Consider the following 27,461-nt stretch of genomic DNA (forward strand, 5'->3'; position numbering starts at 1 on the left):
TCCTCTCTTTAGACCCTCTTTTGCGGACTCTGGAGGCATGTGGGGAGGTGAAGGGATTTGGTGGTCCAACACATGTATTTAAAGTTGCTGCTTTTGCAGACGACTTACTAGTCTTTCTCACGAGACCGACTCATTCGCTCCCCCACGTGTTGGATACTTTGACCCAATTTGGTACCTTTGCCGGCCTTAAGATCAACCATCAGAAATCTGAAGCCATAGATGTAACGGGGGGGCTGCGTGCTACCTGGCCGGGAGCGTTCCCGTTTCGTTGGGTGAAAGACACGCTAACATACCTGGGTATGAAGGTCCCCATACGGATGGACGACCTTTACAGAGTGAATGTTCAGCCTCTTATGCTTCATACAGAAACTTTGTTGCGCCACTGGACCCCCCTCCCATTATCTCTGATAGGCCGTATTCACCTTTTTAGGATGGTTTTGATCCCTAAATGGTTATATATACTACAACTAGTACCCATTTGGATTACGAGGCGGGACCACCATCGGTTACAGAGGGCTTTGCGGCTCTTCCTATGGCGTGGTAAAAAAGCTCGTATTCCCCTAGAGACCCTCATGAGCCGACAAAAAGGGGGAGGTCTGGGATGTCCCAACCTTCTTATGTACAACCTAGCGTGTTCCACACGTTATGTTAAAGATTGGCTTTTTGCTACATCCACAATAGTCCCCAGTCTCTGTCTTTTAGAGTGGTATGGAGTGCGTTCCCTGAATCCTTTGTTGCAGTTAGATAACCGGATGATCCCTCACACCCTTAAACACCAACCCCTCTTGTACGTTTGCAGGAAAGCTTGGCTCCAGCTATGTAAACTACATCATGTACCGAGCCGATTAACTTCTCTCCTCACTATCACTGGTCATGATTTATTCCCTCCTGGGCAAGACATGGGGACTTTCTTTCGCTGGAATCAAATGGGGCTTAGTTTTCTTTCTGATCTGTATGATAGGGGGACTGGGACTCTGCTTTCTTTTGCCGCCCTTAAACAGAACTTTGCACTCCAAGATTCGGATCAGTATGCTTACATACAGATTGTACACTTTTTACAGACTATGCGACCGCACATCGCCAATCACCCTACGGTTTACACCCTCAGTGACCTGGTTTATGGGAGAAAAAATTTTAAATTTTTTTAAAATCATTAAATTTTGAACTTATGTACACTGTTCCAAGTTTCATAACCTTGTTCTATGTAATGCCTTTTGGCAATTTTCATGTTCTGTTTCAATGTAAACCGATGTGATCTTTATTTCATATAGGAACACCGGTATATAAAAATCTAAAAATAAATAAATAAAAAATACTAAAGCTTCCATATCATATTACTACAAAGAGATGGTGGGTTTAGCAACCCTACAGAGTTTAGATCTTTTATACACCAGATGGGTGACATGGCCGTTATTTTCCTTAACCCCGGCGGAATTTCAAAAATGTTTCGATGAAATACCTCATGTTTCTGAAAATGTACTGCTTCGTGAGACTTATTATAAATTTCTTTGGCAGAGCCACATCACTCCACTCCGAGCCAAGCACATGAATATAACGCAGTCCTCGTGCTGCCCTAAATGTGGAGAGGAGGATAGTGGTTATTTCCACTGTTTCTGGGATTGTCTGCATATTACCAATTTTTGGAGACAGGTGTGTAGAGCCTGCACGATCTTTCTTCATATCAAGCTGCCGCTTACCCCTAATCTATGGCTTTTTGGTCGGGACACGCCTCCTTACTTATCCCTCCCACCGGCGACTGAACTTTTTCTTAAGAAAGCGGGGCTTGTGGGGAAACAAGTGATACTGGCACATTGGCTCAATCCTCATCCCCCCAGTCATGATCACTGGTTTCACAAAATGATGTGGCTCTGCTCTATGGAATATGCTGTTGCTAAGGACACTGTACTACGGAAATCTATTACAACGCCCCAGGTGTGGGCGGGGTTCACGTCTTCTCTCGCTCCACACATTGGACCCTATTATGATCCTTGGAGTCTGGACCGGACCCCAGACCTGGATGCTGCAGAACCCACGGACACTGAGACTGCTTTTCAGGATTCATAGTCGACTACCTTGGAGGGGAGTGTGGCTCGCTCTCCCTCCTGCATTCTTGGACATCCCCCTTACGGATTGCATGAGCGGGGCGGGATTGGTGGGGGGGGGGAGGGGGAGTTTAACATAGGGAATGTTATTCGTTGTTTGTACTGTTTCTTGGTTGGAAAAATGAATAAATACAAATTCTAAAAAAAAAAACAAAAAACTGATGTGTGTGCGTGTGTAATGCTTTAAGGTTTAATAATCTCTAGTTTCTGTCGGTAAAAGAGTACATGCATGGTAATATTTTGAATACCAACAGAGAGCCATACTGGCCCATGCAATCTGCCCGGTTATTCAGTAGCCAGCTTAATTTAAGGAGGACATGATCGCTTTTGCTAGCAGATGTGTTTGGCGCCTGACATCCTGCTGAAGTAGTAGCAATGTAAATTTAAAAAATCAGTTTTGCTTCAGCCATGGCTGTGTTAACCTGTGACTGGGGCATAAGCAATATAAAAGCACAGCTGCTCGTGACTAGGGACAGTGTTTTCTTTCACTGGGTGATGTACTGCCTTTTAGCCTGAAGCAGTGTTGGGAGGGGAGACCTGTTAAGTGAACAGTCTCCCCACTGAGGGGCTGCTGCCACTAAAGCTTCCTCCACAGGTGACACGGTTTCCTTTAGTTGGTACACGTGTGCTGGTGAAGGGCTGAGTGCCAGGGGCCACCGTTTCCTGCTCCTCTGTTTACGTGGGGCGTCACTTCCTGCTCTGCCTTTGGGCTTCATGCACCAGCCGCAGAGAAGGGGAGGGGGAGGGCTGGCCGTTCACTGATTTGATTGTGTCACACTGGCAGGCAGGGACCAAAGATTAAAGTTATATCCTCAGCTGACTTCTGAAGTCAGGAACAGTGGAAATGGGTGAAAATAATCTTTTAGTGATGGCATCAACGTTTGGCTTATTGGTTTCCAGTGGGGAAAATTAGCCATAAACCTGTCAGTCACTTTCTTTCACGCATTTTTGTGGCGACTGACTCCAATACGTTCTCCTTTTGAAAATATGATCGAAGCATTTATGGCAGGGGAGAAAGACTGATACTTCGCTTTCAATGCATATCCAGCATAACTCTCTGCTTCAATGGCAGGGGGAATGAAGAAAAGTGGATCTATATATTCCAGCAACCAACAAGGACTGAATTACATAGTCTGGGTAAACAAATAAGCATGGGTGTAGCTTGCTTATTGCGGCGGTTACTATCCCTAACTAATTAAGCTAGATATTTTACTTAGATGCAGCTCCAACACTGCTCTCTACATTAACGGTGGGGGTGGAAGGGAAATAGAACCAAAAGGTTACTAAGAGCCAAGTGTAACAGATAAGTATGAGAAAAAAAAAGTGCGAAACTTGCTGGGAAGACTGGATGGGCCATTTGGTCTTCTTCTGCCGTCATTTCTATGTTTCTATGTATATAAAATCTTGTGGGGAGGTTGGGAGGTTTGTGCATTGTGAAAGTTAGGTGCAGAAGGGACTCTGTGTCTGAATTTTAGGCACCCTGCAGAGAGGTATTCTGGAGGGGGAAACCATTTACTCCCTTGCTGTTGCTTGTTAACTGTGTGGAAATGTGCGCATGCATGTTTTACTGCTGCTCTCCAGCAGGTTCAGATGCGCACGGGTCTATGCTCATGCCCGCTGATTTCTAAAGTGCACTTCTGCTTGTAAAGTCTGCTTTGAAAATCCTGGCTGTTAGAAAACGACTGTACATTTGTAGCTATGACTGGCGGCATCGATGGTAGTCGAGGAGACACCATGGCCATTTGGTAATATCGTTGATGGCTGCCATGTTAATGAATTGGACTCTTCACATGTCGTCACACTTTACTGGACCAGCACCAGAGCTGTCCGGGAATGATGAGGATGCATGTGAGCTTTTGAGACAGCAGAGGTGCCTTCTTTAAATAGGAAAGCAAGGGAAAGGGGGGGAGGTCTGTGGCTTTTGTTCTTAGGCTGATCCAGTGGAGAGAACTGCTCTGCCCAGGCTCAGTACAAACTGCTAGAAGTCTGCTCGTCGTCTTCATGCACTTTGTTTAGCTCTCATGTGCTAGGTATTTTGTGTAACACATCCCTCCCCATTCATTCATTTTTATTCTGACGATTTACACAGCTTTCTCTCCTCTAGGTTTCCTCCACACATGGTCCCGCCACATCATAGTTTACACACAACTGGAATCCCTCATCCCGCTATAGTCACTCCAACAGTGAAACAGGAATCTTCTCAGAGCGATGTAGGCTCTCTCCACAGCTCGTAAGTATAGTATGTGTGTGTGTGTGTATATATATATATATTTATTTATTTTTTTTATTATTATTATTTTTTTGTGCTTCTACTTTTTTGTAAGCTTCCAAAATGTAATAAAATGTATAAATCCTAACAAGACAAAGTTAGTGTTCAGTAGGAGAGAGATTTTTAGTTAAATGCCATGAAGTGTAGCGTTTCCTTGGTAGTTTGTAATTTAAAGGTTTTGGGTTTTTTTTCACTTGGCACACGAGATTGAACTGAGGAATCTGTTGCCAGCGGACGAGGTCAGGCGACTTAGCATAACAGGGTTTAAAAGAGACTCAGACTAGTTCCTGGAGGAAGAGCCCATGCACTCTTATTGGCCAGGTAGACTTGGGAAAGCCAAGGAGTGAGCATCGAGATAGCTGCCGGGTGCTTGTGACTTGGACCAGCCGCTGTTGGAGACGGGATGCTGGCCTTGGTTGATCGAGCACGGTACTACTTATGTTCTTACGGTGCCTCCTTGGTCTTTGCCAGATAGAAATCCTTCCTTGGGAAATTTTTCTCAGATTCCCTCTTTTTCCTTACAGTGGCTTAAGCCCCATTAGTGTTTCTTTTGAAGTTGGCTTCTTAAAGTTTTGGTAGGAAGCCGCTCTTCCCATGAAGCTGAGGGAGCCATTTGTGTTGGTAGCGCTGAGGAAGCAGTGATGGATGAAGGGTTTTTGGGGTTGTGAGGGGTAGAGGGGGGCGATTTGATGATTTCTGAACCTCCAGCTGTGAGCACCTTTGTTTTTGTCGTTCCCCCACCCCAGGAAACATCAGGATCCCAAAAAAGAAGAAGAGAAAAAGAAACCGCACATAAAGAAACCTCTTAATGCATTCATGCTGTACATGAAAGAAATGAGAGCTAAAGTGGTGGCAGAGTGCACGTTGAAAGAGAGCGCAGCTATCAATCAGATCCTTGGCCGAAGGGTGGGTAAACAGCGGATGTGGAGGGGGGGGGGGGGGGAGGAAAGGGCATCTCCTGCCCCCATAAGTGAGCCTTGCCTGCCTTCCTTTTATTTTCTTGCAAAGGGAAACCTAGAAGTGGAAACTGAGCAGGAACCAGCCTTTACCAGTGTACGGAGGCCTCATGGAGCTTCCATGCTTTGTGCTGGGTCTGGGCACTTGTGCTGTTGACTTTGTGTTGGGACTTGGGCTGCTCATCACAGGACAACTGGCTCAAGAATTCTTTTCAAGGCCCAGGAACTTAAAAAGTGAAGCTGCTCACGCAGACTCCATGGTTGTCCGTGCATGGCCTTGGTGCATAGTTGGTTAGGCTGAAAGACCAGAAGTCTGGCGAGTGCGACCTTGTCCTGAGAGCCTGACAGCTCTTGCTGCCTGGTTATCTATGAAAAGGCGCAAAAAAAAGACCTTCCTTCCCGACTCCCCAAGTACGGCGATCATTTCGGAATTGCTGGATTCGCACCTCTATCCTTTTATTGTGTTTTCTCTTCCCCACCCTGTTAAAATCATTTTCTGGTTTACCTTTGAATTGATTTAGTGTTTGCAGCCTTTACTGCTTCAGTTGGGAGAAGGTTCCATGATTTTAGCACTCTTTGGAGTTTGTCTATCAGCCCACCGCATGTGTTATTAGTAAATACCCCCATTGCAAATAAGAGCCAAGGTCAATAATGTGTTAACACATGCTTTGCAGATTGATAAAGGCTTCTTTGATTAAAAGAATAAATACAATTATTCCACAAAATCTGTGAGTGCCTGTAGGCTGCAGCCCAGCGTTACTTAAAGCCGCCTTTTCAAAAGGAACCTATTATTGGTTCATTAGGAATAAGCACCTTCCCCCTTGCTCAGATTTGAACAGATTTAGGGTTGTTTAAAAGCCGAGGCTTGTGGATAGTCCTTGGCAAGTTCAATAGAAGTGACATTTTTGGCTTTTTTCAGTAATTAGAGAAAAATATCTGTGGCACTGAACTTGAACATCTGTGCTTGAACTGAATCTTGTCCTAACTGCCCGGGGATATTAGCAAGTGCAATATTGGTAACTAATCGGAGACAGCTTTATTCTGTTTCTAATTCTTCCTTGCTTTTCTTTGTAGTTTGTTTGCATGATCCATGTCTTTTGTCCTTTTTTTGTTTGTTTGTTTGTTTTAATTGCTTCAGTCTCTAATGACAATTATTCAGGTGGGCAATTCAACAAAGTGTTTTGCATTTTGTCTCCTTGTGTTTCCTCCCTGTTTTTTCTTTAGTGGCATGCATTATCCAGAGAAGAGCAAGCTAAGTATTATGAGCTTGCCAGAAAGGAACGACAGCTCCATATGCAGCTCTACCCAGGCTGGTCCGCACGGGATAACTATGTAGGTGGCTATGTAGGTGGATATTTTTTCCCTAGACTGCATTGTTGAGCACCTGCTAATTATGAAACCACACTGCACTACAACATAGGCATTTAGCTTTCCTCACGATTTGGGATTTTTTTTTATCTGCTGTGGGAAAACTCCAGTGGGAGAGGAAGGGCGGTACTGTAGTTGGTGGTGGTGATGCTTCCACTGTTTTATTAAGCATTCTTAAAAAAAAAAAAAAAATTAGTACACAGAATCTTTCCCACTCCAACCCCCCACCCCCCCAAAAAAAACCCAACAAAACCAAAAAAAACCTATGCCTTGTTATACTGGTGTGTGATTTCAGTGCAAAGTGGAGTAATTCCTCTCTCTAGTGGGCGGGACTGGTAGAATCACGAGTCTCAAAGCCGGGAGCTCGGGAAGGTAGCTCTGCTGTCCTTCCCCCATGCAAGGAGAAATCAATTACTCCATTTCACACACTGCATTATGTGACTGCAAATGTTTGTCTGTTAATTTGTGGTACTTAAGTTGCTTTCCCATAAAAGTAAAATGTCATAGGTCCAGATTCAAACTCATTGGATACTTAGTGGATTGTTTTGTTTGTTGAGGGTTTTTTTTCCAGCATGTAAATTCTTTCTGACAGGAGATCTGCACCTCTACACGAAGTTTTGAATTGAACTCGGCTGTTCTAACAAAAACTTGACAAAGTTTATTATTAATGGGGAAAACATTTGGTGGTGGTGGGAGGGGGGGGGGGCGATTATATGTGAATTGAGAGTTGTGAAAATGTCACGTTTTTGATAAATTGCTTTGCTTGTTCTCTCTTACTGAATTTGGGGGTTTCCTCCTGTCCCACGTGGTGATCATGTGCTCGCTCTAGCCTGAACAGTGACCTACCGGTGTGCCCGCAGCGACTCTGCTGCTGTCTGTATGACCACCCAGGAAAGAAAAAAGCAGTCTCTAAGTCAGGGGTGGGCAGTTCCGGTCCTCGAGGGCCACAAACCAGTCTGGTTTTCAGGATATCCCTAATGAATATGCATGAGAGAGATTTGCATGCACTCTGCCTCAGTTGTATGCAAATCTGTCATGCATATTCATTAGGATATCCTAAAACCTCGACAGGTTTGTGGCCCTCGAGGACTGGAATTGCCCACCCCTGCTCTAAGTGATCCCTTTTACTCTCCATGTGAATTTAAGAAGTGCCAAGGAGAGAGAGTAGAATAAAGATAGTCTGGACTTTGCATATAAGAGAAGTGTGTGTGTGTGGGAGGGGGATAGCTTTATGTATATATGTATTTATTTGTTTTCCTTTTCTCTCATCTCCTGATTCTGTGATGGGTGAAGGCGGCACTTGTGGTCACCTATGTCTGGGCTTCTTTCACTCTTCCCCTCCCCCCCCCCCCTCCTTACCAGAACGAGTGCACAGTAGGTTTCCTGCTAGTCACTGGCCTGAAAGGGGAACATTGAGTCATCCAGAGGGGATCACGTAGGTCCCTTCTTCACTTAACAGCCAAGGATAATGCAGTTCGCCCCCCTGATTTCCATCCCATCTCTCCCCACACCCTCATTTTACACTGCACCTACTCACAGCCCTTTACAGGTGGGAAAATGAGAAACGCCTCTCTCCCGGAGATCAATGCAAGCTTTCTGTATGACCCAGCAACATGGTCCCCTTTTCTCCCCCCCCCCCCTCCACCCCAACTTCAGGCGTTTTCTCCCAGCCTATATAGCCACGGTGGCCTCCAGTGCTGGTCCTGTCATCTGGCCCTGCGATGATCATTAAGGGGGTCATTTATCAAAGTGCTTTATGGCGTTTCGCATGGTGTGATACAAATTTGGAAAAAAGGAGGAGTTTGGGTGGGATTTCTGGCCAAGTGGGCTGGCTTCACAAATTGCGAAGCCATATCGCACAGTTTTAACGCGGGGAATAACTACACCTTTTTCATTTGTGTTAAGCTGTGCGATATGGCTTTATCGCACTTTGCGATGTTTTCGCAAATAGCATTTTCACTATTTTGAGAGAGATAGTGAGCCTAGCTATAAGGCCCTTATAGTATGTAGGCATGGATTACCTCTATATGAGACCCGCCTAGTAACTAGAGGTGAGGTAGTAGTGTAAGCGTTAGGGGCCACTTTGACATGCAGAGTGAGACGTATGAACAGAACAGTGCACTCTTGTAAAGATTTGATGACCTTCGGAGTGAGGAAACTCACCCAAAGATGAAATTTGTGCAGTGTTCTCTCAACCTAACTTGATGTCACCCAGGTAGAGAGTCCATCAAGCTAGGTTGAGAGAAATCTTCTGGCAATTACCCTTTTTCATGTGGCATGCGATATTTACTGCATTTTACTGCATTTTGATAAATCCAGGCCTAAGTCAGCTGTCCAGTGCTCAAAGAATAGGGATGGACTTTGTGTGTGGGGGGGAGAGGAGGTTTTTAAATAATTTTTGTTGGTTTCCTCATGTTTTGTACAGGGAAAGAAGAAGAAGAGGAAAAGGGACAAGCAGCCGGGTGAGACCAATGGTAAGTGAATCCAGTCCGTATCTTGCATCTCAAAACCATGGGTAGACTAGCCTCAGATTTTTTTAAATTTTTTTTTAAAGAATATTATTTGACAGCTAAGCTTTTCCCTTGGCCTTGTTAGTAAAATGATTCCCCAGTTAGCTTACCTGTAATCTTTACGTAGTGCTTGGTAATTAGTATGCTTTGAAAGCCCGTCCAATAAACTTGATGCATGAAAACTGTTTCTTTTCCCGTAGTCATCCGTATATTAAAACCGCAAAGCCATTAACTGCAGCACGATGCCATTTAATGCATATGCCGGTCCGAAGCTGTGTGCCTTCGCGCGCGCGCGCGCGTGTGTGTGTGTGTGTGTGTGTGTGTATGTGTATGAGAGGACTCGCGTGAGATGTGCACGTGTTTTCTAATTTTGTGTCTGTCCCTGAGAGTTTTGGTGCATGCCTTACGGCAGTAATGGCTCCCCACCCCTTCACGTTAAATTAAGGAGGTTTGTTGACATTTAATGAATTTTTAAAATACTGCATAGGCAATCTCATGTACCACTGAAACTGTCCGGAATAATCTTTTTTTTTTTTTTTATTTCCCTCTTTTTTTTTTTATTTTTTTGAAGGCTTTGTGTAATTTGTTCTTTTTTTGCAGAACACAGCGAGTGTTTCCTAAATCCCTGCCTCACACTTCCTCCGATTACAGGTGCTAATGTCATTCTGAGTCATTCCAACAGTTGTTTTGGGGTCTTTTTTTTTTTTTGTAACTGCTTTTTATGCCATTATAGTTTTATTATTAACGTAACACTTTTATATTAAGCATTCTAGAAGTGCCATGCCTACATTATTTGATCAGATCGTCTTGCTTAGTATTGTTTCTCATAACAATTTGCTATTACATGGTGTATTTAAAATAAAAATGTAAAATGGGTTACCAGTTTTGCAAATTGAATATGCAGTATTTCTTTCAAAATGACTGCTACAGTGTATAAGAACATTGGTAGTAAACCTCCTTAATCTAATTGCAAATTTAATTTTCATTTTCATTTTTGATTGCACCCATTTAAGTATCCTCATCAAAGCATGCATATGTGATAAGCTTGGTTTTGCTTTGCTTTTTCTGCTTAAGCTTTTTGACTTGCATTTAGCTACCTTAACGAATCCACGCCTGCTTCATCCTGCTAAATTGTTTCCCCCCCCCTTCTGGCTGATACTAATGCACATATTCTGCAGACTACTTGCTTCTGTCCGTTTTCTTTTATAGTCCACCTTCCCCTCCCCCCCCCAAATAATATCTATATCTTTAACACACATGTCATTTCTCTTTAAAACAAAACAAGAAAGCTGAATGTTTCCAAAGCTGCATTATCCCAGTGTAGAAAGCATGCTCTTTAACATTTTATGGAGGTTGGAGCATGACGAAGCAGGTTCCCCTGAAAGCATGCACAGTATCTAACTTTTCTACTTGGCTCTTCCTGTTTTCTTTTTCATGTTGGTCTCTTCAGGCCCTCTGTTCCTCAGTTTTGTTTTGTTTTTTTTCAATTACTATAATTCACCATACCTGTATATTGTGCCCATTGCAAGGACGCAGTTGTCCCAGGACCATTGGAGCGGACAGATGATGTGGCCCGGTTTTCTGGAAAGGGGTTGGGGGGATTGCGAGCCAGGATCTGTGCGCAGCCCTGGCTTTTGTCACCTTCATCCACAACGGTGTACTGTGGGGTTTCCAGGCCAGCACTCCCACGTGCCACGACGCTTCGAGAAAGGGGAAGTCAGAAAGCCCAGATTGGCCTAAAGACTTCCTCCAGAATCTGAGTTGCCTCACGCTCCCTGTGCGGGTTGCACTGTTTCTGGTGGCAAATGCAGGAGATTATTCCTGAGGCCGACTTTTACAGATGTGGTGTATCTTAAAGCAGCAGCAGCGGCGGCAGTTAATTTTTTCACCAGCTGATACAACTGGCAGGTAACTTAAAATGACAAAGGTTAATGGTTCTTTGATCATGGAGGAGAAATAAGAATTTTTAAACTACCTACAAAACAGAGACAGCTGAAGAACCGATCTGCGTCAGAGTCCCATGCAGGCGTCACACCGATACATTAATGCATGAGTACAGCACAGACAGCTGAAGAGCGAATCATCTTCTGAGTCCCGTGCAGGCGTCACACCGATACATTAATGCATGAGTACAGCACAGACAGCTGAAGAGCGAATCATCTTCTGAGTCCCGTGCAGGCGTCACACCGATACATTAATGCATGAGTACAGCACAGACAGCTGAAGAGTGAATCATCTTCTGTCCCGTGCAGGCGTCACACCGATACATTAATGCATGAGTACAGCACAGACAGCTGAAGAGCGAATCATCTTCTGAGTCCCGTGCAGGCGTCACACCGATACATTAATGCATGAGTACAGCACAGACAGCTGAAGAGCGAATCATCTTCTGAGCCCCATGCAGGCGTCACACCGATACATTAATGCATGAGTACAGCACAGACAGCTGAAGAGCGAATCATCTTCTGAGCCCCATGCAGGCGTCGCACTGATAAAACGTTGGCACACGCGTGCAATGTGAAATGCTAAAGGGGGTGCTTGAGAGAGCAAATTTTTAAAAACCTTGAGGGGGTTGGGAGGCGTCGTAGGCATAATAACAAATGCATGCAATTTTAATTGCATTAAACTGTAAGAAAATAGGAGAAGGAAAGAAGTGGGATCTCTAAGTATGGAAGTTAAGTTTTAAAGACCCATGAAAATTTCAAGTGGTTTATGGTGGAGTCTCACTCGTCGTCCTGCTGCTGCTGCTGCTTTGAATTTACATTTCATTCTGATGCACAAAATCTATGACCAGAGTTCATTTGAGAACCCATACCAAAAAAAGAGGGCAGATAGGCTACCTCAAGTGACAGCCATTGGAGACCTGAATGTCTCTCCAGTGGCTATAAATCTACACCCACGGTCCTTTAGAAGGGGATACTGCAGCTTTAATTGCAACAGCTTACTTAATACACCAAATGAATAAAGAATGTGATTTTTTTTTTTATTAATGAGTCCGTACTTTGTAATTAGTAACCAGTGATTGATTTTATTCCTTTCTTTATTTTTTTTATTTTCTTTCCTTTTTTTTCTCCTTCCTCTCTTTCTTTGCTCGCTTCTCTCTGTCTCTCTCGAACTCGTTCAGACCTGAGCGCACCTAAGAAATGCCGAGCGCGCTTTGGCCTTGATCAGCAGAATAACTGGTGCGGCCCCTGCAGGTGTGTATAGTCTTCCTGGACTTGCTATGGCTGGTTGCAGCTGGTTTATCTGGGCCTCCCCCACCCCCCCACCATCTTCCTCTCCCCCTCCTCTCTTCTCGCCTGGTGCTTCTGGCTCTCTGTTGTGATCTAGATCAGAGGGCTTGGTGGTGATGGACGATGGGAAGGGGTACTTCCTCAGGAGCCTCATCCTTTCGGTAAAGGTGTGAGTTGGGTGGGTGCATCGCTCTGTTTTTGTCTTGTTTTATTTAATCATTGCAGCTAATGATCCAAATTTTAATAAAAGCAAAAAAAAAAAAAAAAGTCTCTATCACGGGACCTGTTCTGTCGGAAGACTGGCTTCCCTGAGGAATACTCTAAAAGGGTGCCCCCGACTCCTCTTCCTGTTGCAGAGTAGAGCAACGCGGCACGCTCGTGCTAGGCCTTGAAGCAGTGCAGAAGCCGGCATTCTGTGCTGCTCTGGGGATTTTGTGAGCCTATGTATGTATGGTTAGTGTGTGTGTGTGTTTGTTTTTTGTGTGCATTTCCGCAGCTGACTTCAGAAGCGTTTCGGCCATGTAATTGGATTTGTGATATGGGGGGGGGGGGGGAGGCGGGGCTGGAGGGGGCTGGGTTACCAGATACAATCGCTGCACGTTTTAAAGTAGCTGTAGCTATGATTTTGCATTCAAAAGAGTACTATCCACCATTTTGTTGTGTTGTTTTTTTGTTTTGTTTTTTTTGTGTGTGTATGTGTGTGCTGTTTACCTTATGCTGACAGATGCAAATACTCCAAAGAAGTGTCGGGCATTGTTCGGACTTGACCGACAGAATTTATGGTGTAAACCTTGCAGGTATACTACTGCCGCTGAGCCTCTGGGGGAATGATGGAAGCGTTCTATGTTTTTGTTTTGTTTTTTTTTAATTGTTGTGGTGATTGATTGATTTATGTATTTTTAACACTACACCTCACTGCCCAGAATTAATTACTAATAATCTGTTTCTCTTTATATTTCTCGCCTGTGAAATGCCTTTTCTACTTCCCCCATTTTTCCCTACCTCCCCCATTGTCCTTACAAATAACACTGATACATTAATGATGGTGGTAGGAGTGGGGGAACCTATTAGGAGCATACGCTAAATCTGGGCCTGAAATGAGATGGAGAGGGGGGGGGGAGGGAGGATATGGGGGGTGTCTGTGCAGCTCGTGACATTTTTAAAGGTATTCCACACTCAGAATGTCCAATGTGCAGAATTTCAGCAAGCAGCCTGTAATTCCTGTCGCTACTGCGGGGGAAGCGATGCATCTCCGAATGCGATTGCTCGCCTCTTCCGATTAGAAAAAGACTGAACTTGATCAAACCAAGCCTTTCAGCCCAAAAGAAACGTGGGCATGCAAAGCATGATAACCCCTCTGGTCTAAAAGATATCACCTGTGTGTCTGTTCAGTAATAACCCCGGAGTGGGGTCTGTCTTCCCTGGGCATCACTCGCTGACATCTTTTATCATCAGAGGCACATCAGGCTCAGTACCAGTTCATCTGTTCGGAAAGCACCTATGGTGCTCTTTTTTTTTTTTTTTTTTTGTTTTGTTTTTTTTCAATAGTTCAAACAGTAAGAATATGGTTCAAAGGATAGAAGACTTCCTTTTTGAGTCCGGTGCATTGCGGCATGAATGCCGTATTCGGCCATTTCACTCAACTAACTGTTGACTGTACAGATTGTAGTGCCATGCAGTATAAGGGGGAGGTAAACTTTAAAAGCACTGACTTTCAAGTCAAGAGAGCTCTTGGGACACAGATTGAACTGACTTGTACTTGCAGCAGGTTACTTTATATCTGACTGGGGGAGGGGAGGGATTTATAACGTTGGTTCTCTCCTGAGCCCGTTGGAGGAGGCCATTATGCCATAGATGTGCTTGTAAGGATTCCCGGGCCCAGACGCAGCTTGCCTACAGGTTTCTGAATGCCTACATTTTAAGGTGAATTGAAACAGCATTAGGATGGAAGGCCTGACTCAGTTCCAAACTGATTATTGTAACATAAGGAAGCATGCCCAAGGATTGGCGGCTTACCCGGTCTCGCCTGTTAGAATCCCTAGAGCTGGTACTTCTGTGGAGCAGCCTTCATGGTGCGATTATGCCCCTCCGTAAATGACTGTGACACTGAGCTTTCTGTGATTCTGTTTTGTGTGTATACAGTGATGGCCATGATCATTCTTCGATACCCAGGTTCTGCTGCAGCACCATGTTGCACCATTATAGTGACTGGCTATGGTGAAAACACATACCATGATGCATCATGATGATCAGCATGACTAGGTACCGTGTGCAGTGATAATGACCATCTCTCTGTTTTCATTTAACTTTAACATGCTTGCAGAACACTAAACCATATCATGACTGTTTTTATTTATTTATTTATTTATTTTTAGTGTTTCACGCCAGTACTGTTCAGCTGTCTTAGCACAGGTTTCCAGCCACCAAACAAAGCCGAGTTACTACTGAGAATCCTGTTGTTTTTGGCATAGGGATAACACGACATGGTGTGCGCGCCACTGGATTCTGACAGGCGCAAGGCGTTACGGTCACGTGACTTGGCACCCAGTAGTGCAGCAGAACTCTTTTATACGCATCCTATAGTGTTTTATTACACCCACTAAAAGTCCCAACATATCAACAAAGTATCCTGTATCTTACTGTTTGTTCAGCTGCTTCAGTTTAAATCTGTGAAGCTAGAGCCCATTGTGATGTCATCAAGCATTGTGATATCTCCTTTGCCATTGGTTCATGCCTGAGCCTGTCTGAGCTGTGCCTTAAAGGATGGTTGTGCATGGTCATGTGATGCTTTGTGACATCATAATGCCTGGGTTTTTTTGTGATATTTATATATATTTTTTTTATAATAGCAATAAAAAAAAAAAAGCAGTGGCATGATGTTCTCAGCCTTTAAAGGGGAGCAATTTAATGGGATAGAGGGTTCATTAAATACATTTCAAACCAATTTCTCTATTCCACCATCAGGTTTCAAAACTGTTCTAAATACTAAAATTTATAATGACTCTTTTCAAATGTAGTCTCTATGCCCCCCCCCCCCTCAAAAACAATTGTTTCAGGGTTAACTGTGTTCTTGTTTAAAGATATGAAATCACATACAAATAAACTATAACGTCACCAGCTAGGTGAAAGCTTGTTCCATCGTTAATAATTGAGTTGTAAAATCATTTTGCCTATTACTGCATCGGTGAGGTATTCTAAAGTACACTTTAGTCAGGCATTGCAGCACTTAGCTTCACATCTGTCTTTACCAGGCAGTCTTCGTATGTATATATATATTTATATAGCCCGCTTTTCCATAGTTCGGAGTGGGTTACACAAACATAAACAACTAAACAATCTTAGAAATAGAAACATCATTAGAAATAAAACCAGCTTACATCATACATTTTCCAGTAAAAGCACAAAATCCATTACAGAAAAACAGAACCCCCTACTGGGAAAGCTAATCACTGATTCTAGATAAGTCCGACCCTCAGAAATTAAAGCTATGGCATATGACCATCAAATATTCATTTGAAAAGGTGCGTGCTTAAGTTAATCTTAAACATTTTTGGGTCTTGGGTATTGCGTAAAGAGATCGGAAGAAAGTTGCATCATAATGGACAGACCACTGAAAAAGACCGCTCCCTAGTCTCGTCAAGATGTGCCAGCTTATAACTGTGATACATACGAGTGCATGTTATGTAACATTTTAACAGACAATCCATTTGATACGGAGCAAGACGTTTTGTCTGCTTAATTCCTTATGGTTCTCCATCTGTGATATGTGACACGTCTCAAAGGAAGTGGGCAACATTTGGAGAACACGGCCATTTCTTTCAGTGTCTGGTTGTTGTGAGTTGTGGTTTATCTGCATCGCTGCTAGACAGAAATCCTCCAAATTCTTTGGGTTGTGCGTTAAAGCCTTCCATAAACTTTTTAAATTGGAAAATTCATTTTTATTGGCACGACTGCAGCTGTTTGCTGATCGTAATGCATGCGACAGCAGTGGAGTTGATGTTAGCTCTCCTTCCAATCTTCAGGGGGAATTTTAAAAGCCCTACGTGCGGCAGATCCGCGAGATATGCATGTGACTGGGATGTGTACGCACTGCACAGATTTTAAGACTGTGTAAGTAGTTAAATTAAAAAAAAAAAAAAAAAGGGAGTAGTCAGTGGGGTTTTAGGGGTCGGGGCTAGAAGGGTTAAAGGAAGGCAAGTTAGGTAGCAGGTTTAGGAAGTCCGCTCCTTTACTGGGGCGAACTGGGTAACAGGTCTATTGCGTCACCGCGCAGGTAGCCTGTTTTATTACATGCACGCACGTCAGTCTGAAAGTTATCGTCCCTATGAGAATGTCTGCAGCACATCATGTTTTCAGATCTGGTTTGTTTGCAGACACTTAAGCTCACATGCATGCCCATGCTTTTCCAGGACAGTAAGCAGAAGGGGAAACCCCAAAAGGCCAAGGCTTTAAGTTGTGTTAGAGCCTCCGAGCCCATCCCTCCAGCAGGACAGGAGTGTGTGGAATGCCTTTAAGAGCCACGGGTTGCTGCATTTATTACCCAACAGCTCGCCCGGACATGGAGGGAGGAGGAGGAAGGGAAAGCGCCAGACAGGGGTTTTGTTTTTAAATGCCAGCTTCTGCCCAGCGGTGTCTGCCTTTTTAAAAACTGATGTACTTGCTGGAACTGCAAGCCCAGAAACGAAGGCACCAGTTTAGAGTATGGCCCGGTCCTGTTCTCTGGCAAGTGACCCAGTCGATGCTTCTTCCTTGGTGGAGGGAAACAAACTAACTCTTATTATTGCTTCTTCCAATCCCCCCTTCCCCCTCACCCCCAAATGATCCTCCGTTTGGTTAAATCTGTTGTTTCTTTATTCTGATACAAGCAGTCTCTGAATTTGGAATATAATAATGGTAGGTATTTCTTTTAACCCAGCCTCCCGCCCCCTCTGTCTTTTATTTTTTTTTCTTGCGTGTGTGTGTGTGTGTGTGTGTGTGTGTACTGCTCGCTCTCGCCCCCTTTCCTCTCGTTTTCACGCCCTTGCCTTGTGCTTCATGTCATCATTGCCTAAGCCTGGCGGCGCATCACTGCATGCCGTGAATTCTGTTTACCGTTTCCCTCCTGCCAGCGCAGGCTTGGAGCGCCGCAGCGCGACTGAGGTTTAGGTTAGCAGCTGAAGGAGGGCAGAATGAGTGGCTACCCAGGGAAATGACCCCAGCATACATAAATGCTAGGCTGCTACGGTGAAAACTCTCTTCCAATAGTAGAACTGGCATATTGATTTTGTATCCTGACTTGACACGACTGGGCGTGAGATTTCACTTGCGCTGCCTTTTTTTTTTTTTTTTTTTTTTTTTTTTTTTTGATTGATGCTTTTGTTGCTCGGTGGAGTAAATAGGTGCACCCATTTAAACTTGACGTTTGTGGCACGAAGTAAAATGTATGTATTGAAGGTAATTGTCTAGGTTTAGCCGGCCACGTATCTTACCCTCCCTCGGGATCCCGGCAGTCTTTCTTAGTTGATCTGAGCTCTCCTCGTTCCTGGCGTGCACTGCGCAGTGGCTCCGAGCCTAGCACACATGTTCGGGGGGGGGGGCCCTGGAGGGCTACGTCTGAGGAGCACAGTCAGATGTGGAGTTTATTGCTGATTCAGGCCAGAGAACAGCATTTGGATACTATGGTTTTGAAAGTCAAAAAAAGAAAACAGCGGATGGCAAACTTAAAGTGCTCCCAGCCTTTTAGCAACTGCAGATCATGGTGAAGTTTTAGTTAATCTCTGACTGGGCTTTTTAAACATCCAGCCTAATCCATTCTGCTTCCTGTCCCCCCTGCATTAATAGTGCCATGGTCATAAGATTGCTTGTTAGGTTGTCTTTCCAGCTCCCTTCCCATAATGCATTCTGATTCCTGGTTGACACAAGAGACAGGAGCTTGAAAACTAGATGTGAGCTACAGCCTTAGTGGTTGGCAGCACTGGTTAATGCTGAACTAGCTGGTGGTGGTTAGGTGAAGACTTTGTTTTGGCACATGTTGCACAAACTTTTCACAGGCGGGTTCGGGGGTGCCATCATTCTCGCTTCCTGACCTGTTGCTCAGTATCCCCCAGGCACTTGTGGAAATTCCATCTAACCCTTTAGTTACTGGTTGTTACCTGGCATTGTGTGGTTAAAACTTAGATTTAACTTGTTTTGGAAAAAAAAAAATGCAAGAAGCGATGAAAAGGGTAGTGTAGTATGGCACCAGTCAGCTGTTCTCTCCCCCCTCCCCATGTTCCCCAGATTAAAAAAACAATATATATATATATTTATAAAGATTTGCACACCAGTTTAGGTCTCTGTATGCGACAACCACTTGCTGTCTTAAAATCAAACTTTTTATGTCTTTGAAAAACTTGAATCTCACTGCACCATTTTCAGTCTTTGATTAAACTAATTCCTATGCTGGCAGCTTTCAAGAGTGAAAGATAGATCTGCTCTCTCTCTATATATATATATATTTTTTTTTTTAATTTTTTTTTTTTTTTTTGCAGATTGCTTAATTTATATCAAGGGATTTTGGCTGTTTCTACTCCCCACATAGGTCCAGTTTAAAGCACGTTTTAAAAAGTCATCTCTGGGCTAGCAATGGATAGAAGTAGGAATTTACCTGTCTGAATTACCCCGCTCAAGGAAGGGCAAATATCTGGGGAAATCTTGCTTTAAGAAGACCAAGTAGACTGCACTTTTATGTACTGTTTTATCTTATGCAAAACTGGCACCAGATGTCTTCTTTATAGTTAGATCATTGTCTGTGAAATGAGACCATGGTTTTATTTAAACCAATTAGGTATGTGTGCAGGCCGCATCTGAACCTGGGCAGGTTTTACTTTTCTCTCAAAGCCATCATTAGTCCATCCGGATCAGCTCTCTTCTTACCCACGCTAAGGCAGTTATTTCTCCTATGATTCAGAGAAATACAAAAAGAAAAAACCGTCCTCCTGTAGTCAACTGTATGCTTTTCAAGTGAAAAAGAAAATATATTAGGTTGCTGGACTCCAAGAAAGCGATCAGAGCAAATTGCTGGAGTATTAAGAACATCAGCAAGTCCATTAATCTCATAAGAACTCTGCCAGCTTAATTTAAAAAATGTTAAAAGTGGCTAACATCTTGGTCAGAATCCACTTTCACCCTACAAACAATAACTTCCACTGAATAAGCTGAAACATCTTTTTTTTTTTTTTTTTTCCTCCCCTTTGCTTTTTTTGATTTTTAAACGTATTCTTAGTTTGCTGGTAGGAGTCTGTTAGGAGCACAGGGTGAATGCCCCTCTCCTAAAACAGGCCCAAGCCCTGCCACCTCAGTTTTGCCGCTTAGGGTCAGCGCTGCATTCCTTTCTTTGATTTCACGCTCTGCCTTTGAGGTGCTGCTGTCATTCCTCGTTAGCCTTTTCATGGTAATAGACCCCCGTCAGATTCTAAATTGCGGGGTGACAGTGGCCTTGTCGGCCAGGGTAGGTGGTACCAGCGGTGCCTTCGCATGCAGTCCTTCTCTTGATCGGTGCAGATTCCACCCAACAATCCCGGGCTCCCGGGCTTTGAGTTCTAACCCTGTAATTTCTTCCTGATTTCTCTTTCTGGCTAGCACATTCGATATAGCTCTCTGAGTCCAGGTGCAGCCATGACTGACTGTGCCAGTGTTCCCTAAGGTGTCGGCAGGTTGTTTTTTTTGTTTTTTTTTACCCATGTGCATCGGTTGACCTTGCCCTCCTTCAGCGTGCTTAAAAGTTTGTCTCTTCTTCCACAGTGCGTGTGTGTTTTTTAGCAGAATGGAGAGGGAGAGGAAGAGTCTGCGGGGTAGATTGCACGTTCAGATCTTCGCGTGTACTTTTTCCAGTGAAATTCCACGAGGAGGGGAGGGGGGGGGGGGAGAAAAGCAGGTGCCAGTGACCATGCGTACTTTTTACCTGCGGGAAGATTCAAAGCTACAGCACGCGTGTGCGTTCCCTTTCATAACTGGTGCAAAGCACACACGATGTGTGTCCTAATGATGAGGGGAAAAAAGTCTGCTCCATGCAAGATATCCCCTCCCCTTGCCCTGCGCTGTTTTTGCATTGCCTTCTGTTTAGACGCTGAGAAGGTGGAAGAGGAAAGCAAATAAAAAAAAGGGAGATAGCTGCTAGATGTCTGCTCTTTTTTGAGAAAACCTTTATCCCTTCCGTTCCGAGCCAGATTTTGGCACCCATGGCTGCACCCCTCTAAAGCAAGCAGGAGGAGGACCCACCTTGGCCTGGATATTTGGCAGCCTGTACCTAAATCCGGGCCTGCCTCAGTTACACCTCTATATGGCAGCAAAGATTTTAGCAGACAAGATCACTTGTGTTTGGGTTCCTCAAAGTAAGCTGGATTCAGTCTGAGGCGGAGGTGGGTTTGATTCCCTGCTCGGATCTTTCTCTTCTTGGACTCGACTTTGGGCCAGTGGTGGAGAGACACTCGCTGGGCTGGCTGGCAGTCACTGCTAGATTTAGGGGCCCATGATAGGAGCCCAGGTGCATGGGCCCCAGCCGACAACTGTTGCAGCAGTGTCTGGCTTTTAAAATAAGTTGGGCAGGGATAGAAAATAGGAGAGAAATCTCCAGAAGGTTCATGGCCCCAGATCCCAGCCCTGGTTCCGATTATGAGCTGGAAGCCCAAAGGAGCAAGAGGAAAGTGCTTGGTGAAATAAGTAAAAGCAAACAACCAAAACAGGTTGGACTCCGTGTTGCTGTGGCCTTTCCGAGCACTCCATCTATGCGGCGGTATATCAGCACCGAACATTGCAGCTGATCTGCACGAAGTCCGGGTTCTGATGCATGTACTGTCTTATTGCATAATGCTTAATGGTGTGGCTCATAAAATGCTGAGCACGAAATGCAAGGGGGGGAGAGTGGCAGGCAGTGTACTGTGCCCATCACCTGTTGGGGCTTAACTTCAGAGGCAGCACCTTGCAAGGATCCTGCTTTGAGCACACCAGCGAGGTTTCTCCGTCTTTTCCTGTAGCTTTGACCTCCCAGAGTGTCACTCACTGCGTCCCCAACTACCTTTTCCTTCTTTCATTCCTGACCTGACCATGATGGTTGTGCACAATTTGATCCCCAGGTTGAAGAAAGGTGAGCGATAGGGAAAAGAGAAACAGGCCTGGTCCCATAATGATGTACTTTTAAAGATTTGAGCAGGAAACATCCTTCTACAATTGCAAATCTTTCTATGTAGAGCCATTAGGTTACCCTGGTTTTGCGTTCCAGCTGTGAAGGATCTTGTTTGTTGTGTGGCCGTTTGCTGAAATCGCAGCAAAGGTGTGAATCCCCTTCGCCTTCTGTTCCCCACATAGCATTGTGGATGGTAGCTTGACGTTCCCCTGCTTTCGTAGCTGAGGGGGGAAACGAAGCCACAGTAACATAAAAATCTAAAAGCAAATGTGGCAGCACTTTTCAGTGGCTGAAGCTGCCTGCACTGAAGGGATGGTGACTCTGTACTTTTCATGTTTCGTCCGCGGTGAGTGATGCTAGAGCTGCGTGAATGTTCTCAGATGGGTCTGCTCTCTAAGTATATCCCCGCTCATTCATTGAGATCATCTCAACGGCAGCTCTTGGAAATACCTTGCTTCTTCAGGAGTTAGAAATAGCATTCACTTTTTATGTCAAGGTGACTGGAGAATATAGCTCTGCCACTCACAGTTCGAAATGTGGGAATTTAGTGTGGTTATTTTGTTTAGCATTGTACCTCGCCATGATGACTTTCTGAATGGTGAGAAATCACACATGGTTGTACAAGAGACGAGGCAGAGAATTTGCTACCTGCTCTCTCTGCTCCAGGGGGTCTGAATTCCCTGTTTTCAGTGGGAATAGTTACTGATTCTTGTCATGTGAACGTAACTAGTTACAATTAATAATTAGTCCACAGAAATCAGGTGCAGGATTCAGGCTTAAAAATGGAGGTTCCTTGTGCGCTGTGTTAGCCCAAAAACCTCACACCAACTCCTCTTCCCCTGTGGGACACTGCAGCACCATAGAGCAAGCATCTGGCACTGTAGTTCTGTTTTTGTTTGGGTTTTTTTACCCACAGTCCTACATAATATTTGATTTCCATGACTCCCAAGTTACCACCTGTGCCGTGAAGTCACCGTAGTATTCCGCAATGTGCTGTGTGAAATGCAGGCACAGATCACGTAGGATTGTACAGCCCTGGGATGCCAGTGACACGCTAGCTGTTTTGCTGGGAAGGGGGTTTTTTTTCGGCTCGTGGGAGATTGTGCCCATTTGGCTATGACTTACGGCGTTAGGTTCAGTAGTGCACAACGCAGCTGTAGTTTGGTGATCCTATCTCTGGTTCAGTTTGTGAAGGGGTACATATATTAATTCCTTCACTGTGATTCCATCTGGGTTATAGGTTCTTAAAACTACAGTGATAGTTTAAAAATCATCCTTGTGGGCCACTATATTGTAGAAAAAAAAACAATGGAGACTAAGAATTGTACCTTGATTTGTGAGCACTCCGTAAGTTGAAAAAGTAATCGTTTCTTTGGCCATGCGTCTGTCTCTGGGGAAAAGGAATCCATTGGAATTTTGTGTGCTTTGATGGGAATGGAGCTAGATAAGGAAATGATTATACTTTGTAATAGAAAAGTATATTTCCTATGCCAGAAACCACAATTAAATAAATGTCCTGTCCAGTTTAACCTTCAGAGTTGAGGACTGTATTGTCTAAATGCTTTTCCTAGTCTTGTATGTAAAACCCTCGGAACAAGCTTTATTTTATTCTGTGCTGTTTGACCAAATTTGTGATATATATATATATAGAGAGAGAGAGAGAGAGAGAGAGATTAAAAAACCAAAACGTAGTGGGAGCCCTCCAGAATCTCATGTGGCTTTCTAGCCCTAGGTTGAATATCACAGTGCTACTCTCTTGGTTACTTACATAGCAAAGTAATTAGTTCCATTACCTGAGTACTAGCTAACGCCACCAGTTAGATTACAGCACAAAGGATGCCTTCCTGCTTCCCTTATATTTTTGGGGCTGTCACTCATTCTTGACTGGCATCTTACACCTTGACGTGAGCTGGATTGGACTCCTGAACTGTCTTGCAGCCCACGTTTAAATCTGTGGCGGTAGACTGACCCCGAGCTGCTGAGGGGTCGCTGAAATCATTCAGGTTATGGAGCTGACACTCTGGTTTTGTAAATGTTTGCTGTTTGTTATGAGAGCTGCCTTGAGATTGTGGATTATTTCGTCAGTAAATAAATACGGGTTGTGCAGATTTCTTCGTGAAGCGAATGTGCCTTTTTTGTAGAGATTTTTTCCGTGACGCCTTTTCCCAGTCGGCGCCGTCACCTTCCCCGCACCCTCCCCCCCCCCCCCCCCCCCCCCCCTCCTTGTCTGCGTGACATTGCAAACTCTGGCTGCATCCTGCTTCGTGCGCTGCAAATTTGTAGATGGATAGCGTGGCAAAAGAACTCGTCCGTCTTTGAAAGAAGAAGAAAAACCAAATGGCCTTAAAGGCACAACCTGCAGGCTGTACAACCAGTTATTCTTACCCATTTCAGTCATTTTTCTGCTCATCTCTTTCCCCTCACTTTCTTTAAGTTTTCTTGTTCTGCCTGTTTTTCCTTTTATCATTTAAATTCTTTGTCTGGGGTGGGGTTCATAACAGAATGCATGAAATGTTTGTGGGGGGGCGGGAGGTTGTGCCCATGACTAAAATGTTAAATTCCTTGTTAAGTTTTTTTTGTTTGGTTTTTTTTATTGTTACATTTATATAAAAAGAAGAGAACGCATGTCAGATTTTTGAAGAATGGACAGGACAAAAATATGAAGTTTGCTGGGTTTAGACTTTAGAATTAAGGTTAATATACGTTCAAGTAAGTTTTAGGCGTATTGCAGAAATAAATGATTTAAACGCACTCCTTGCTCTTAAAGGGCCAGTCAGCTCCTGCGCACAGTCAGTCCAGCTCTATGCTTAGCTTAAACATTCCCTCTAAGTATTAGTGCGCGTGGCTGTGGCGTGCTCCATCTTTACAGAATCATCCTGATAAGATTGCTAAGCCCACGGAGAACACAAAATGCCCAGTTCTTCCTCCCTTGGTTTAACGGAGAAAAAAAGTGCTTCTCGGTGCTTTCGCATGAAGAAAAGATGATAAAATTCTTGTATGCAGTGTAAACTAAAAAAAAAACCAAACTCCCAAACCAAACCCAAGTTAGGAAAAATATTGCAATGCTCTCTTCACCTGGCCTTAAAGCCAGGGCAGGAATTCAGTAAACCGCTGATACCTGCACTTTTTCTGAGGGTTGAGATGTTAATTTGCCACTGCGTAGATAAACACAGCTGGGAGGAACTGGGTGTTTTGCAAGAAGGCATCCATCGTAGCACAAGCCTCTCTCTCACATGCGCCCCCCAAGACATGATATCCACGGGCCATTCTGGAGGCCTAGAAAGAAGTAGGCATCTCACACTGTAGCTCTTTTCATTTTGGTTCAGAAACTTACAGTGCCCATGAAGTAGCAAGGACTTGCGTGCACCTATAGGCTCTGAACGAGTTACACCTCAGGCATGCAGGATACGTAGTGTAGTCAAGTCTTCTGGTTTGCTCAGTTCACTTTCTCCATCAGTGTCTCTGCCCTTTATTTACAGATAACTCTCTCCCCTGTTTCTAGGAGAAAAAAAAAGTGCATTCGCTACATACAAGGTGAAGGCAGCTGCATCAGTCCACCCTCTTCAGATGGAAGCTTACTAGACTCTCCTCCCCCTTCTCCCAACGTGCTCGCCTCTCCGGCGGGCGGCTCAAAGGCACAGACTGAACAAACCCAGCCCCTCTCGCTGACCCTGAAACCCGACCCTCTGGCACACCTCTCCATGCCTCCGTCCTCGCTCGTCCTGGCGGAAAGCTGCGCCAACAAATCCAACGGGGCGCTGCACCACCACCACCGCCAGCCTGCCGTCCCGCAGTCCTCGCTGCCGCCGTCTTCGCTGGTGCACCCCCTCGCCTCCTCTTTCCATTCCCATAGCTCCGTGGTAGGGGGTCAGCCCCAGCCACTGTCGCTGGTAACCAAGTCTTTAGAATAGCTGTCACTTAGACATGGATGTTTTTTTTTTTCCCTTATTATGACTATTGTTGTTAATTAATATTTTTTATTTGTGCCACATGGCTACATTAGTTGATGTTTTTATCGAGTTCATTGGTCAATATTTGACCCATCGTTACTTCAATTTCTCCTTTTAAAATATGTAGATTTAAAAGCCTCATGATTCTGCCAAAACTTTTATCAACAGCTGTTTAAAGTCTTTGTAGTGTTCCAAAAATAAATTATATATAGATATATATATATATATATATACATATACGTATATATACATATCTACACACACACACACACACACACATGTAACTGTTCTGTAGTTCCAATAGGTTAGTTTTAAAGACTGATTTAAAAAGAAGAAATAAAAAAAAAGAAAAAAAGCAATTTTGAAGCAGTCCTCACTAACAAAGTTGGTTCTCTTTATTATTTGTATTAAATACGAGCTTGTGAACCAATCATTTGACATCTGTTTTTTAACCTTCAGGGCACAATGAATGCAGTGCCATCTACTTTTCTTGTGTGAGATAACTTATTGTGATGTTATGTTGTTTAAATGCTCAGAAAAAAAAAAAGGGTAAACAAAAACCCAAGTGTTAATATGCTTTGCTCTCCATAGTGTCCTCCTTTTAGGGATGGGGATACTACACACACACTCGTGCTCCCACACACATTCACACGCACACAGATTTCTCAGAAAAACAAAAAAGTATCAATGTTATTGGACCAGTAGTATTTATTTTAGGGGTTCTGTGTTGTATCTGTCTTTTTAAATGTTTTTTTTTTGTTCTTTTTTAAACATTGTATAAAGATTTTTTTTTCCCTTTAGTGTAAGCATCTTATATACCCACACATATTTGTACAAGGTTTTTAAGTTTATATATATAAATTTATATATATTTGTTTTGTTCGGTTACCTTTTGCTGTACGAAGCAGTTTGCCAGCAAATGGACATTGTAAGAATCAGTGGTGTAAAGAGACAAAAAAAAAAAAACTTGCTTGAATGAGCAGTGACCTTGAAATAAGACTTAAAACGAGGGAAATGCAATGGGACCCAGTGGAGAAGCAGAACCTTTGCTGATGGCTCTCCATTTCATGAACTTCACTTCCGTCTCTGCGACGTTCTGACTCTGAACTGCGTGCAAATTTTATGTGCCAAAAAAAGAAATCAAATCAACCCCCACCACCTCTGGGTGAACCTACTTTCCTCCTCAAATTCATACTGTAATTTGAAATCATCCCGTCTTTTGCTGTGACGTTACCTAGGTAGAGATGTAGGTAGTTTTTCTTGTCTCCTATAAACACGTATTTGGTAGCGGATTGTCTGGACTGCATTGGAAGTGAAGAGGCTTTTAAACAAACTCCTTGAGGGCCAAAATTCTGTATATTTAGATTCCTCGTAAGGGAAAGATTAAAGAGACTGCCACGGTCATGTATATGACTACATATGAAGTAGTTAGCAAACTTTTAAAAAAGAAAAATGGAAAAAAAAAAAAATTATACTAGGCATGTTGATGTTGCAAAAAAGGCTGTATAAAGCTGAAAAAAAATAATGTTCATCTGTTAATTCAGTGCCATTGTATTTGACATGAAGCGATTGTAAATCTGTCTCGCCATTTTAGTTTTCCTCTCTCTCTCCCCGGTTTATTAAGATGCTAACTATAACATTTTTGTGAATATTTTGAATGTTTCCTAACAGCTGTGATGTTCCTGTTCCGTTTTATGCTCTCTTGATTTTAAAAAAAAAAAAAAAAAAAAATTTTTTTTTTTTAATGGTTTTGGCAAACCATTTATTTTTATTTTATTTTTTTTTTTGTAATGAATGAATGTTCATGCTGTACAGTCTGTAGCATGCAGTTCCGGTTTAATAAAAGCATCTTAGTATGTGCAGATAAAGACACAGATTGCTCATTTCTGTTGGAGGAACTGCGGACGCTTGCTGCGTTAGTGTGTGCCGGC

The 27,461-nt window shown here is 43.7% G+C and overlaps 1 protein-coding gene across 39 annotated transcripts in view; it reads left to right on the forward strand.

Annotated features, from left to right (window-relative positions):
* Positions 1-27,063, forward strand: part of TCF7L2 (transcription factor 7 like 2) — a 349,902-nt gene extending 322,839 nt beyond the window's left edge. For 2 of the 39 annotated variants that reach the window (XM_029610399.1, XM_029610407.1), the window contains 7 exons: positions 4,192-4,332; positions 5,118-5,277; positions 6,552-6,671; positions 9,121-9,169; positions 9,806-9,856; positions 12,330-12,402; positions 25,083-27,063. In XM_029610399.1, coding sequence (XP_029466259.1) covers positions 4,192-4,332; positions 5,118-5,277; positions 6,552-6,671; positions 9,121-9,169; positions 9,806-9,856; positions 12,330-12,402; positions 25,083-25,491 — 1,003 coding nt within the window. In that variant the 3' untranslated portion in view covers positions 25,492-27,063. Of the gene's footprint in view, positions 1-4,191; positions 4,333-5,117; positions 5,278-6,551; positions 6,672-9,120; positions 9,170-9,805; positions 9,857-12,329; positions 12,403-13,162; positions 13,237-14,580; positions 14,702-21,097; positions 21,102-25,082 lie in introns of those variants that run through there. The other 37 variants (XM_029610401.1, XM_029610410.1, XM_029610404.1 and 34 more) reach the window with 30 other exon arrangements.
* Positions 27,064-27,461: the final 398 nt, after the last annotated feature.

This window comes from Rhinatrema bivittatum, chromosome 7 (genome assembly GCF_901001135.1).
Source record: "Rhinatrema bivittatum chromosome 7, aRhiBiv1.1, whole genome shotgun sequence".
In the NCBI taxonomy this organism is placed as follows: domain Eukaryota; kingdom Metazoa; phylum Chordata; class Amphibia; order Gymnophiona; family Rhinatrematidae; genus Rhinatrema; species Rhinatrema bivittatum.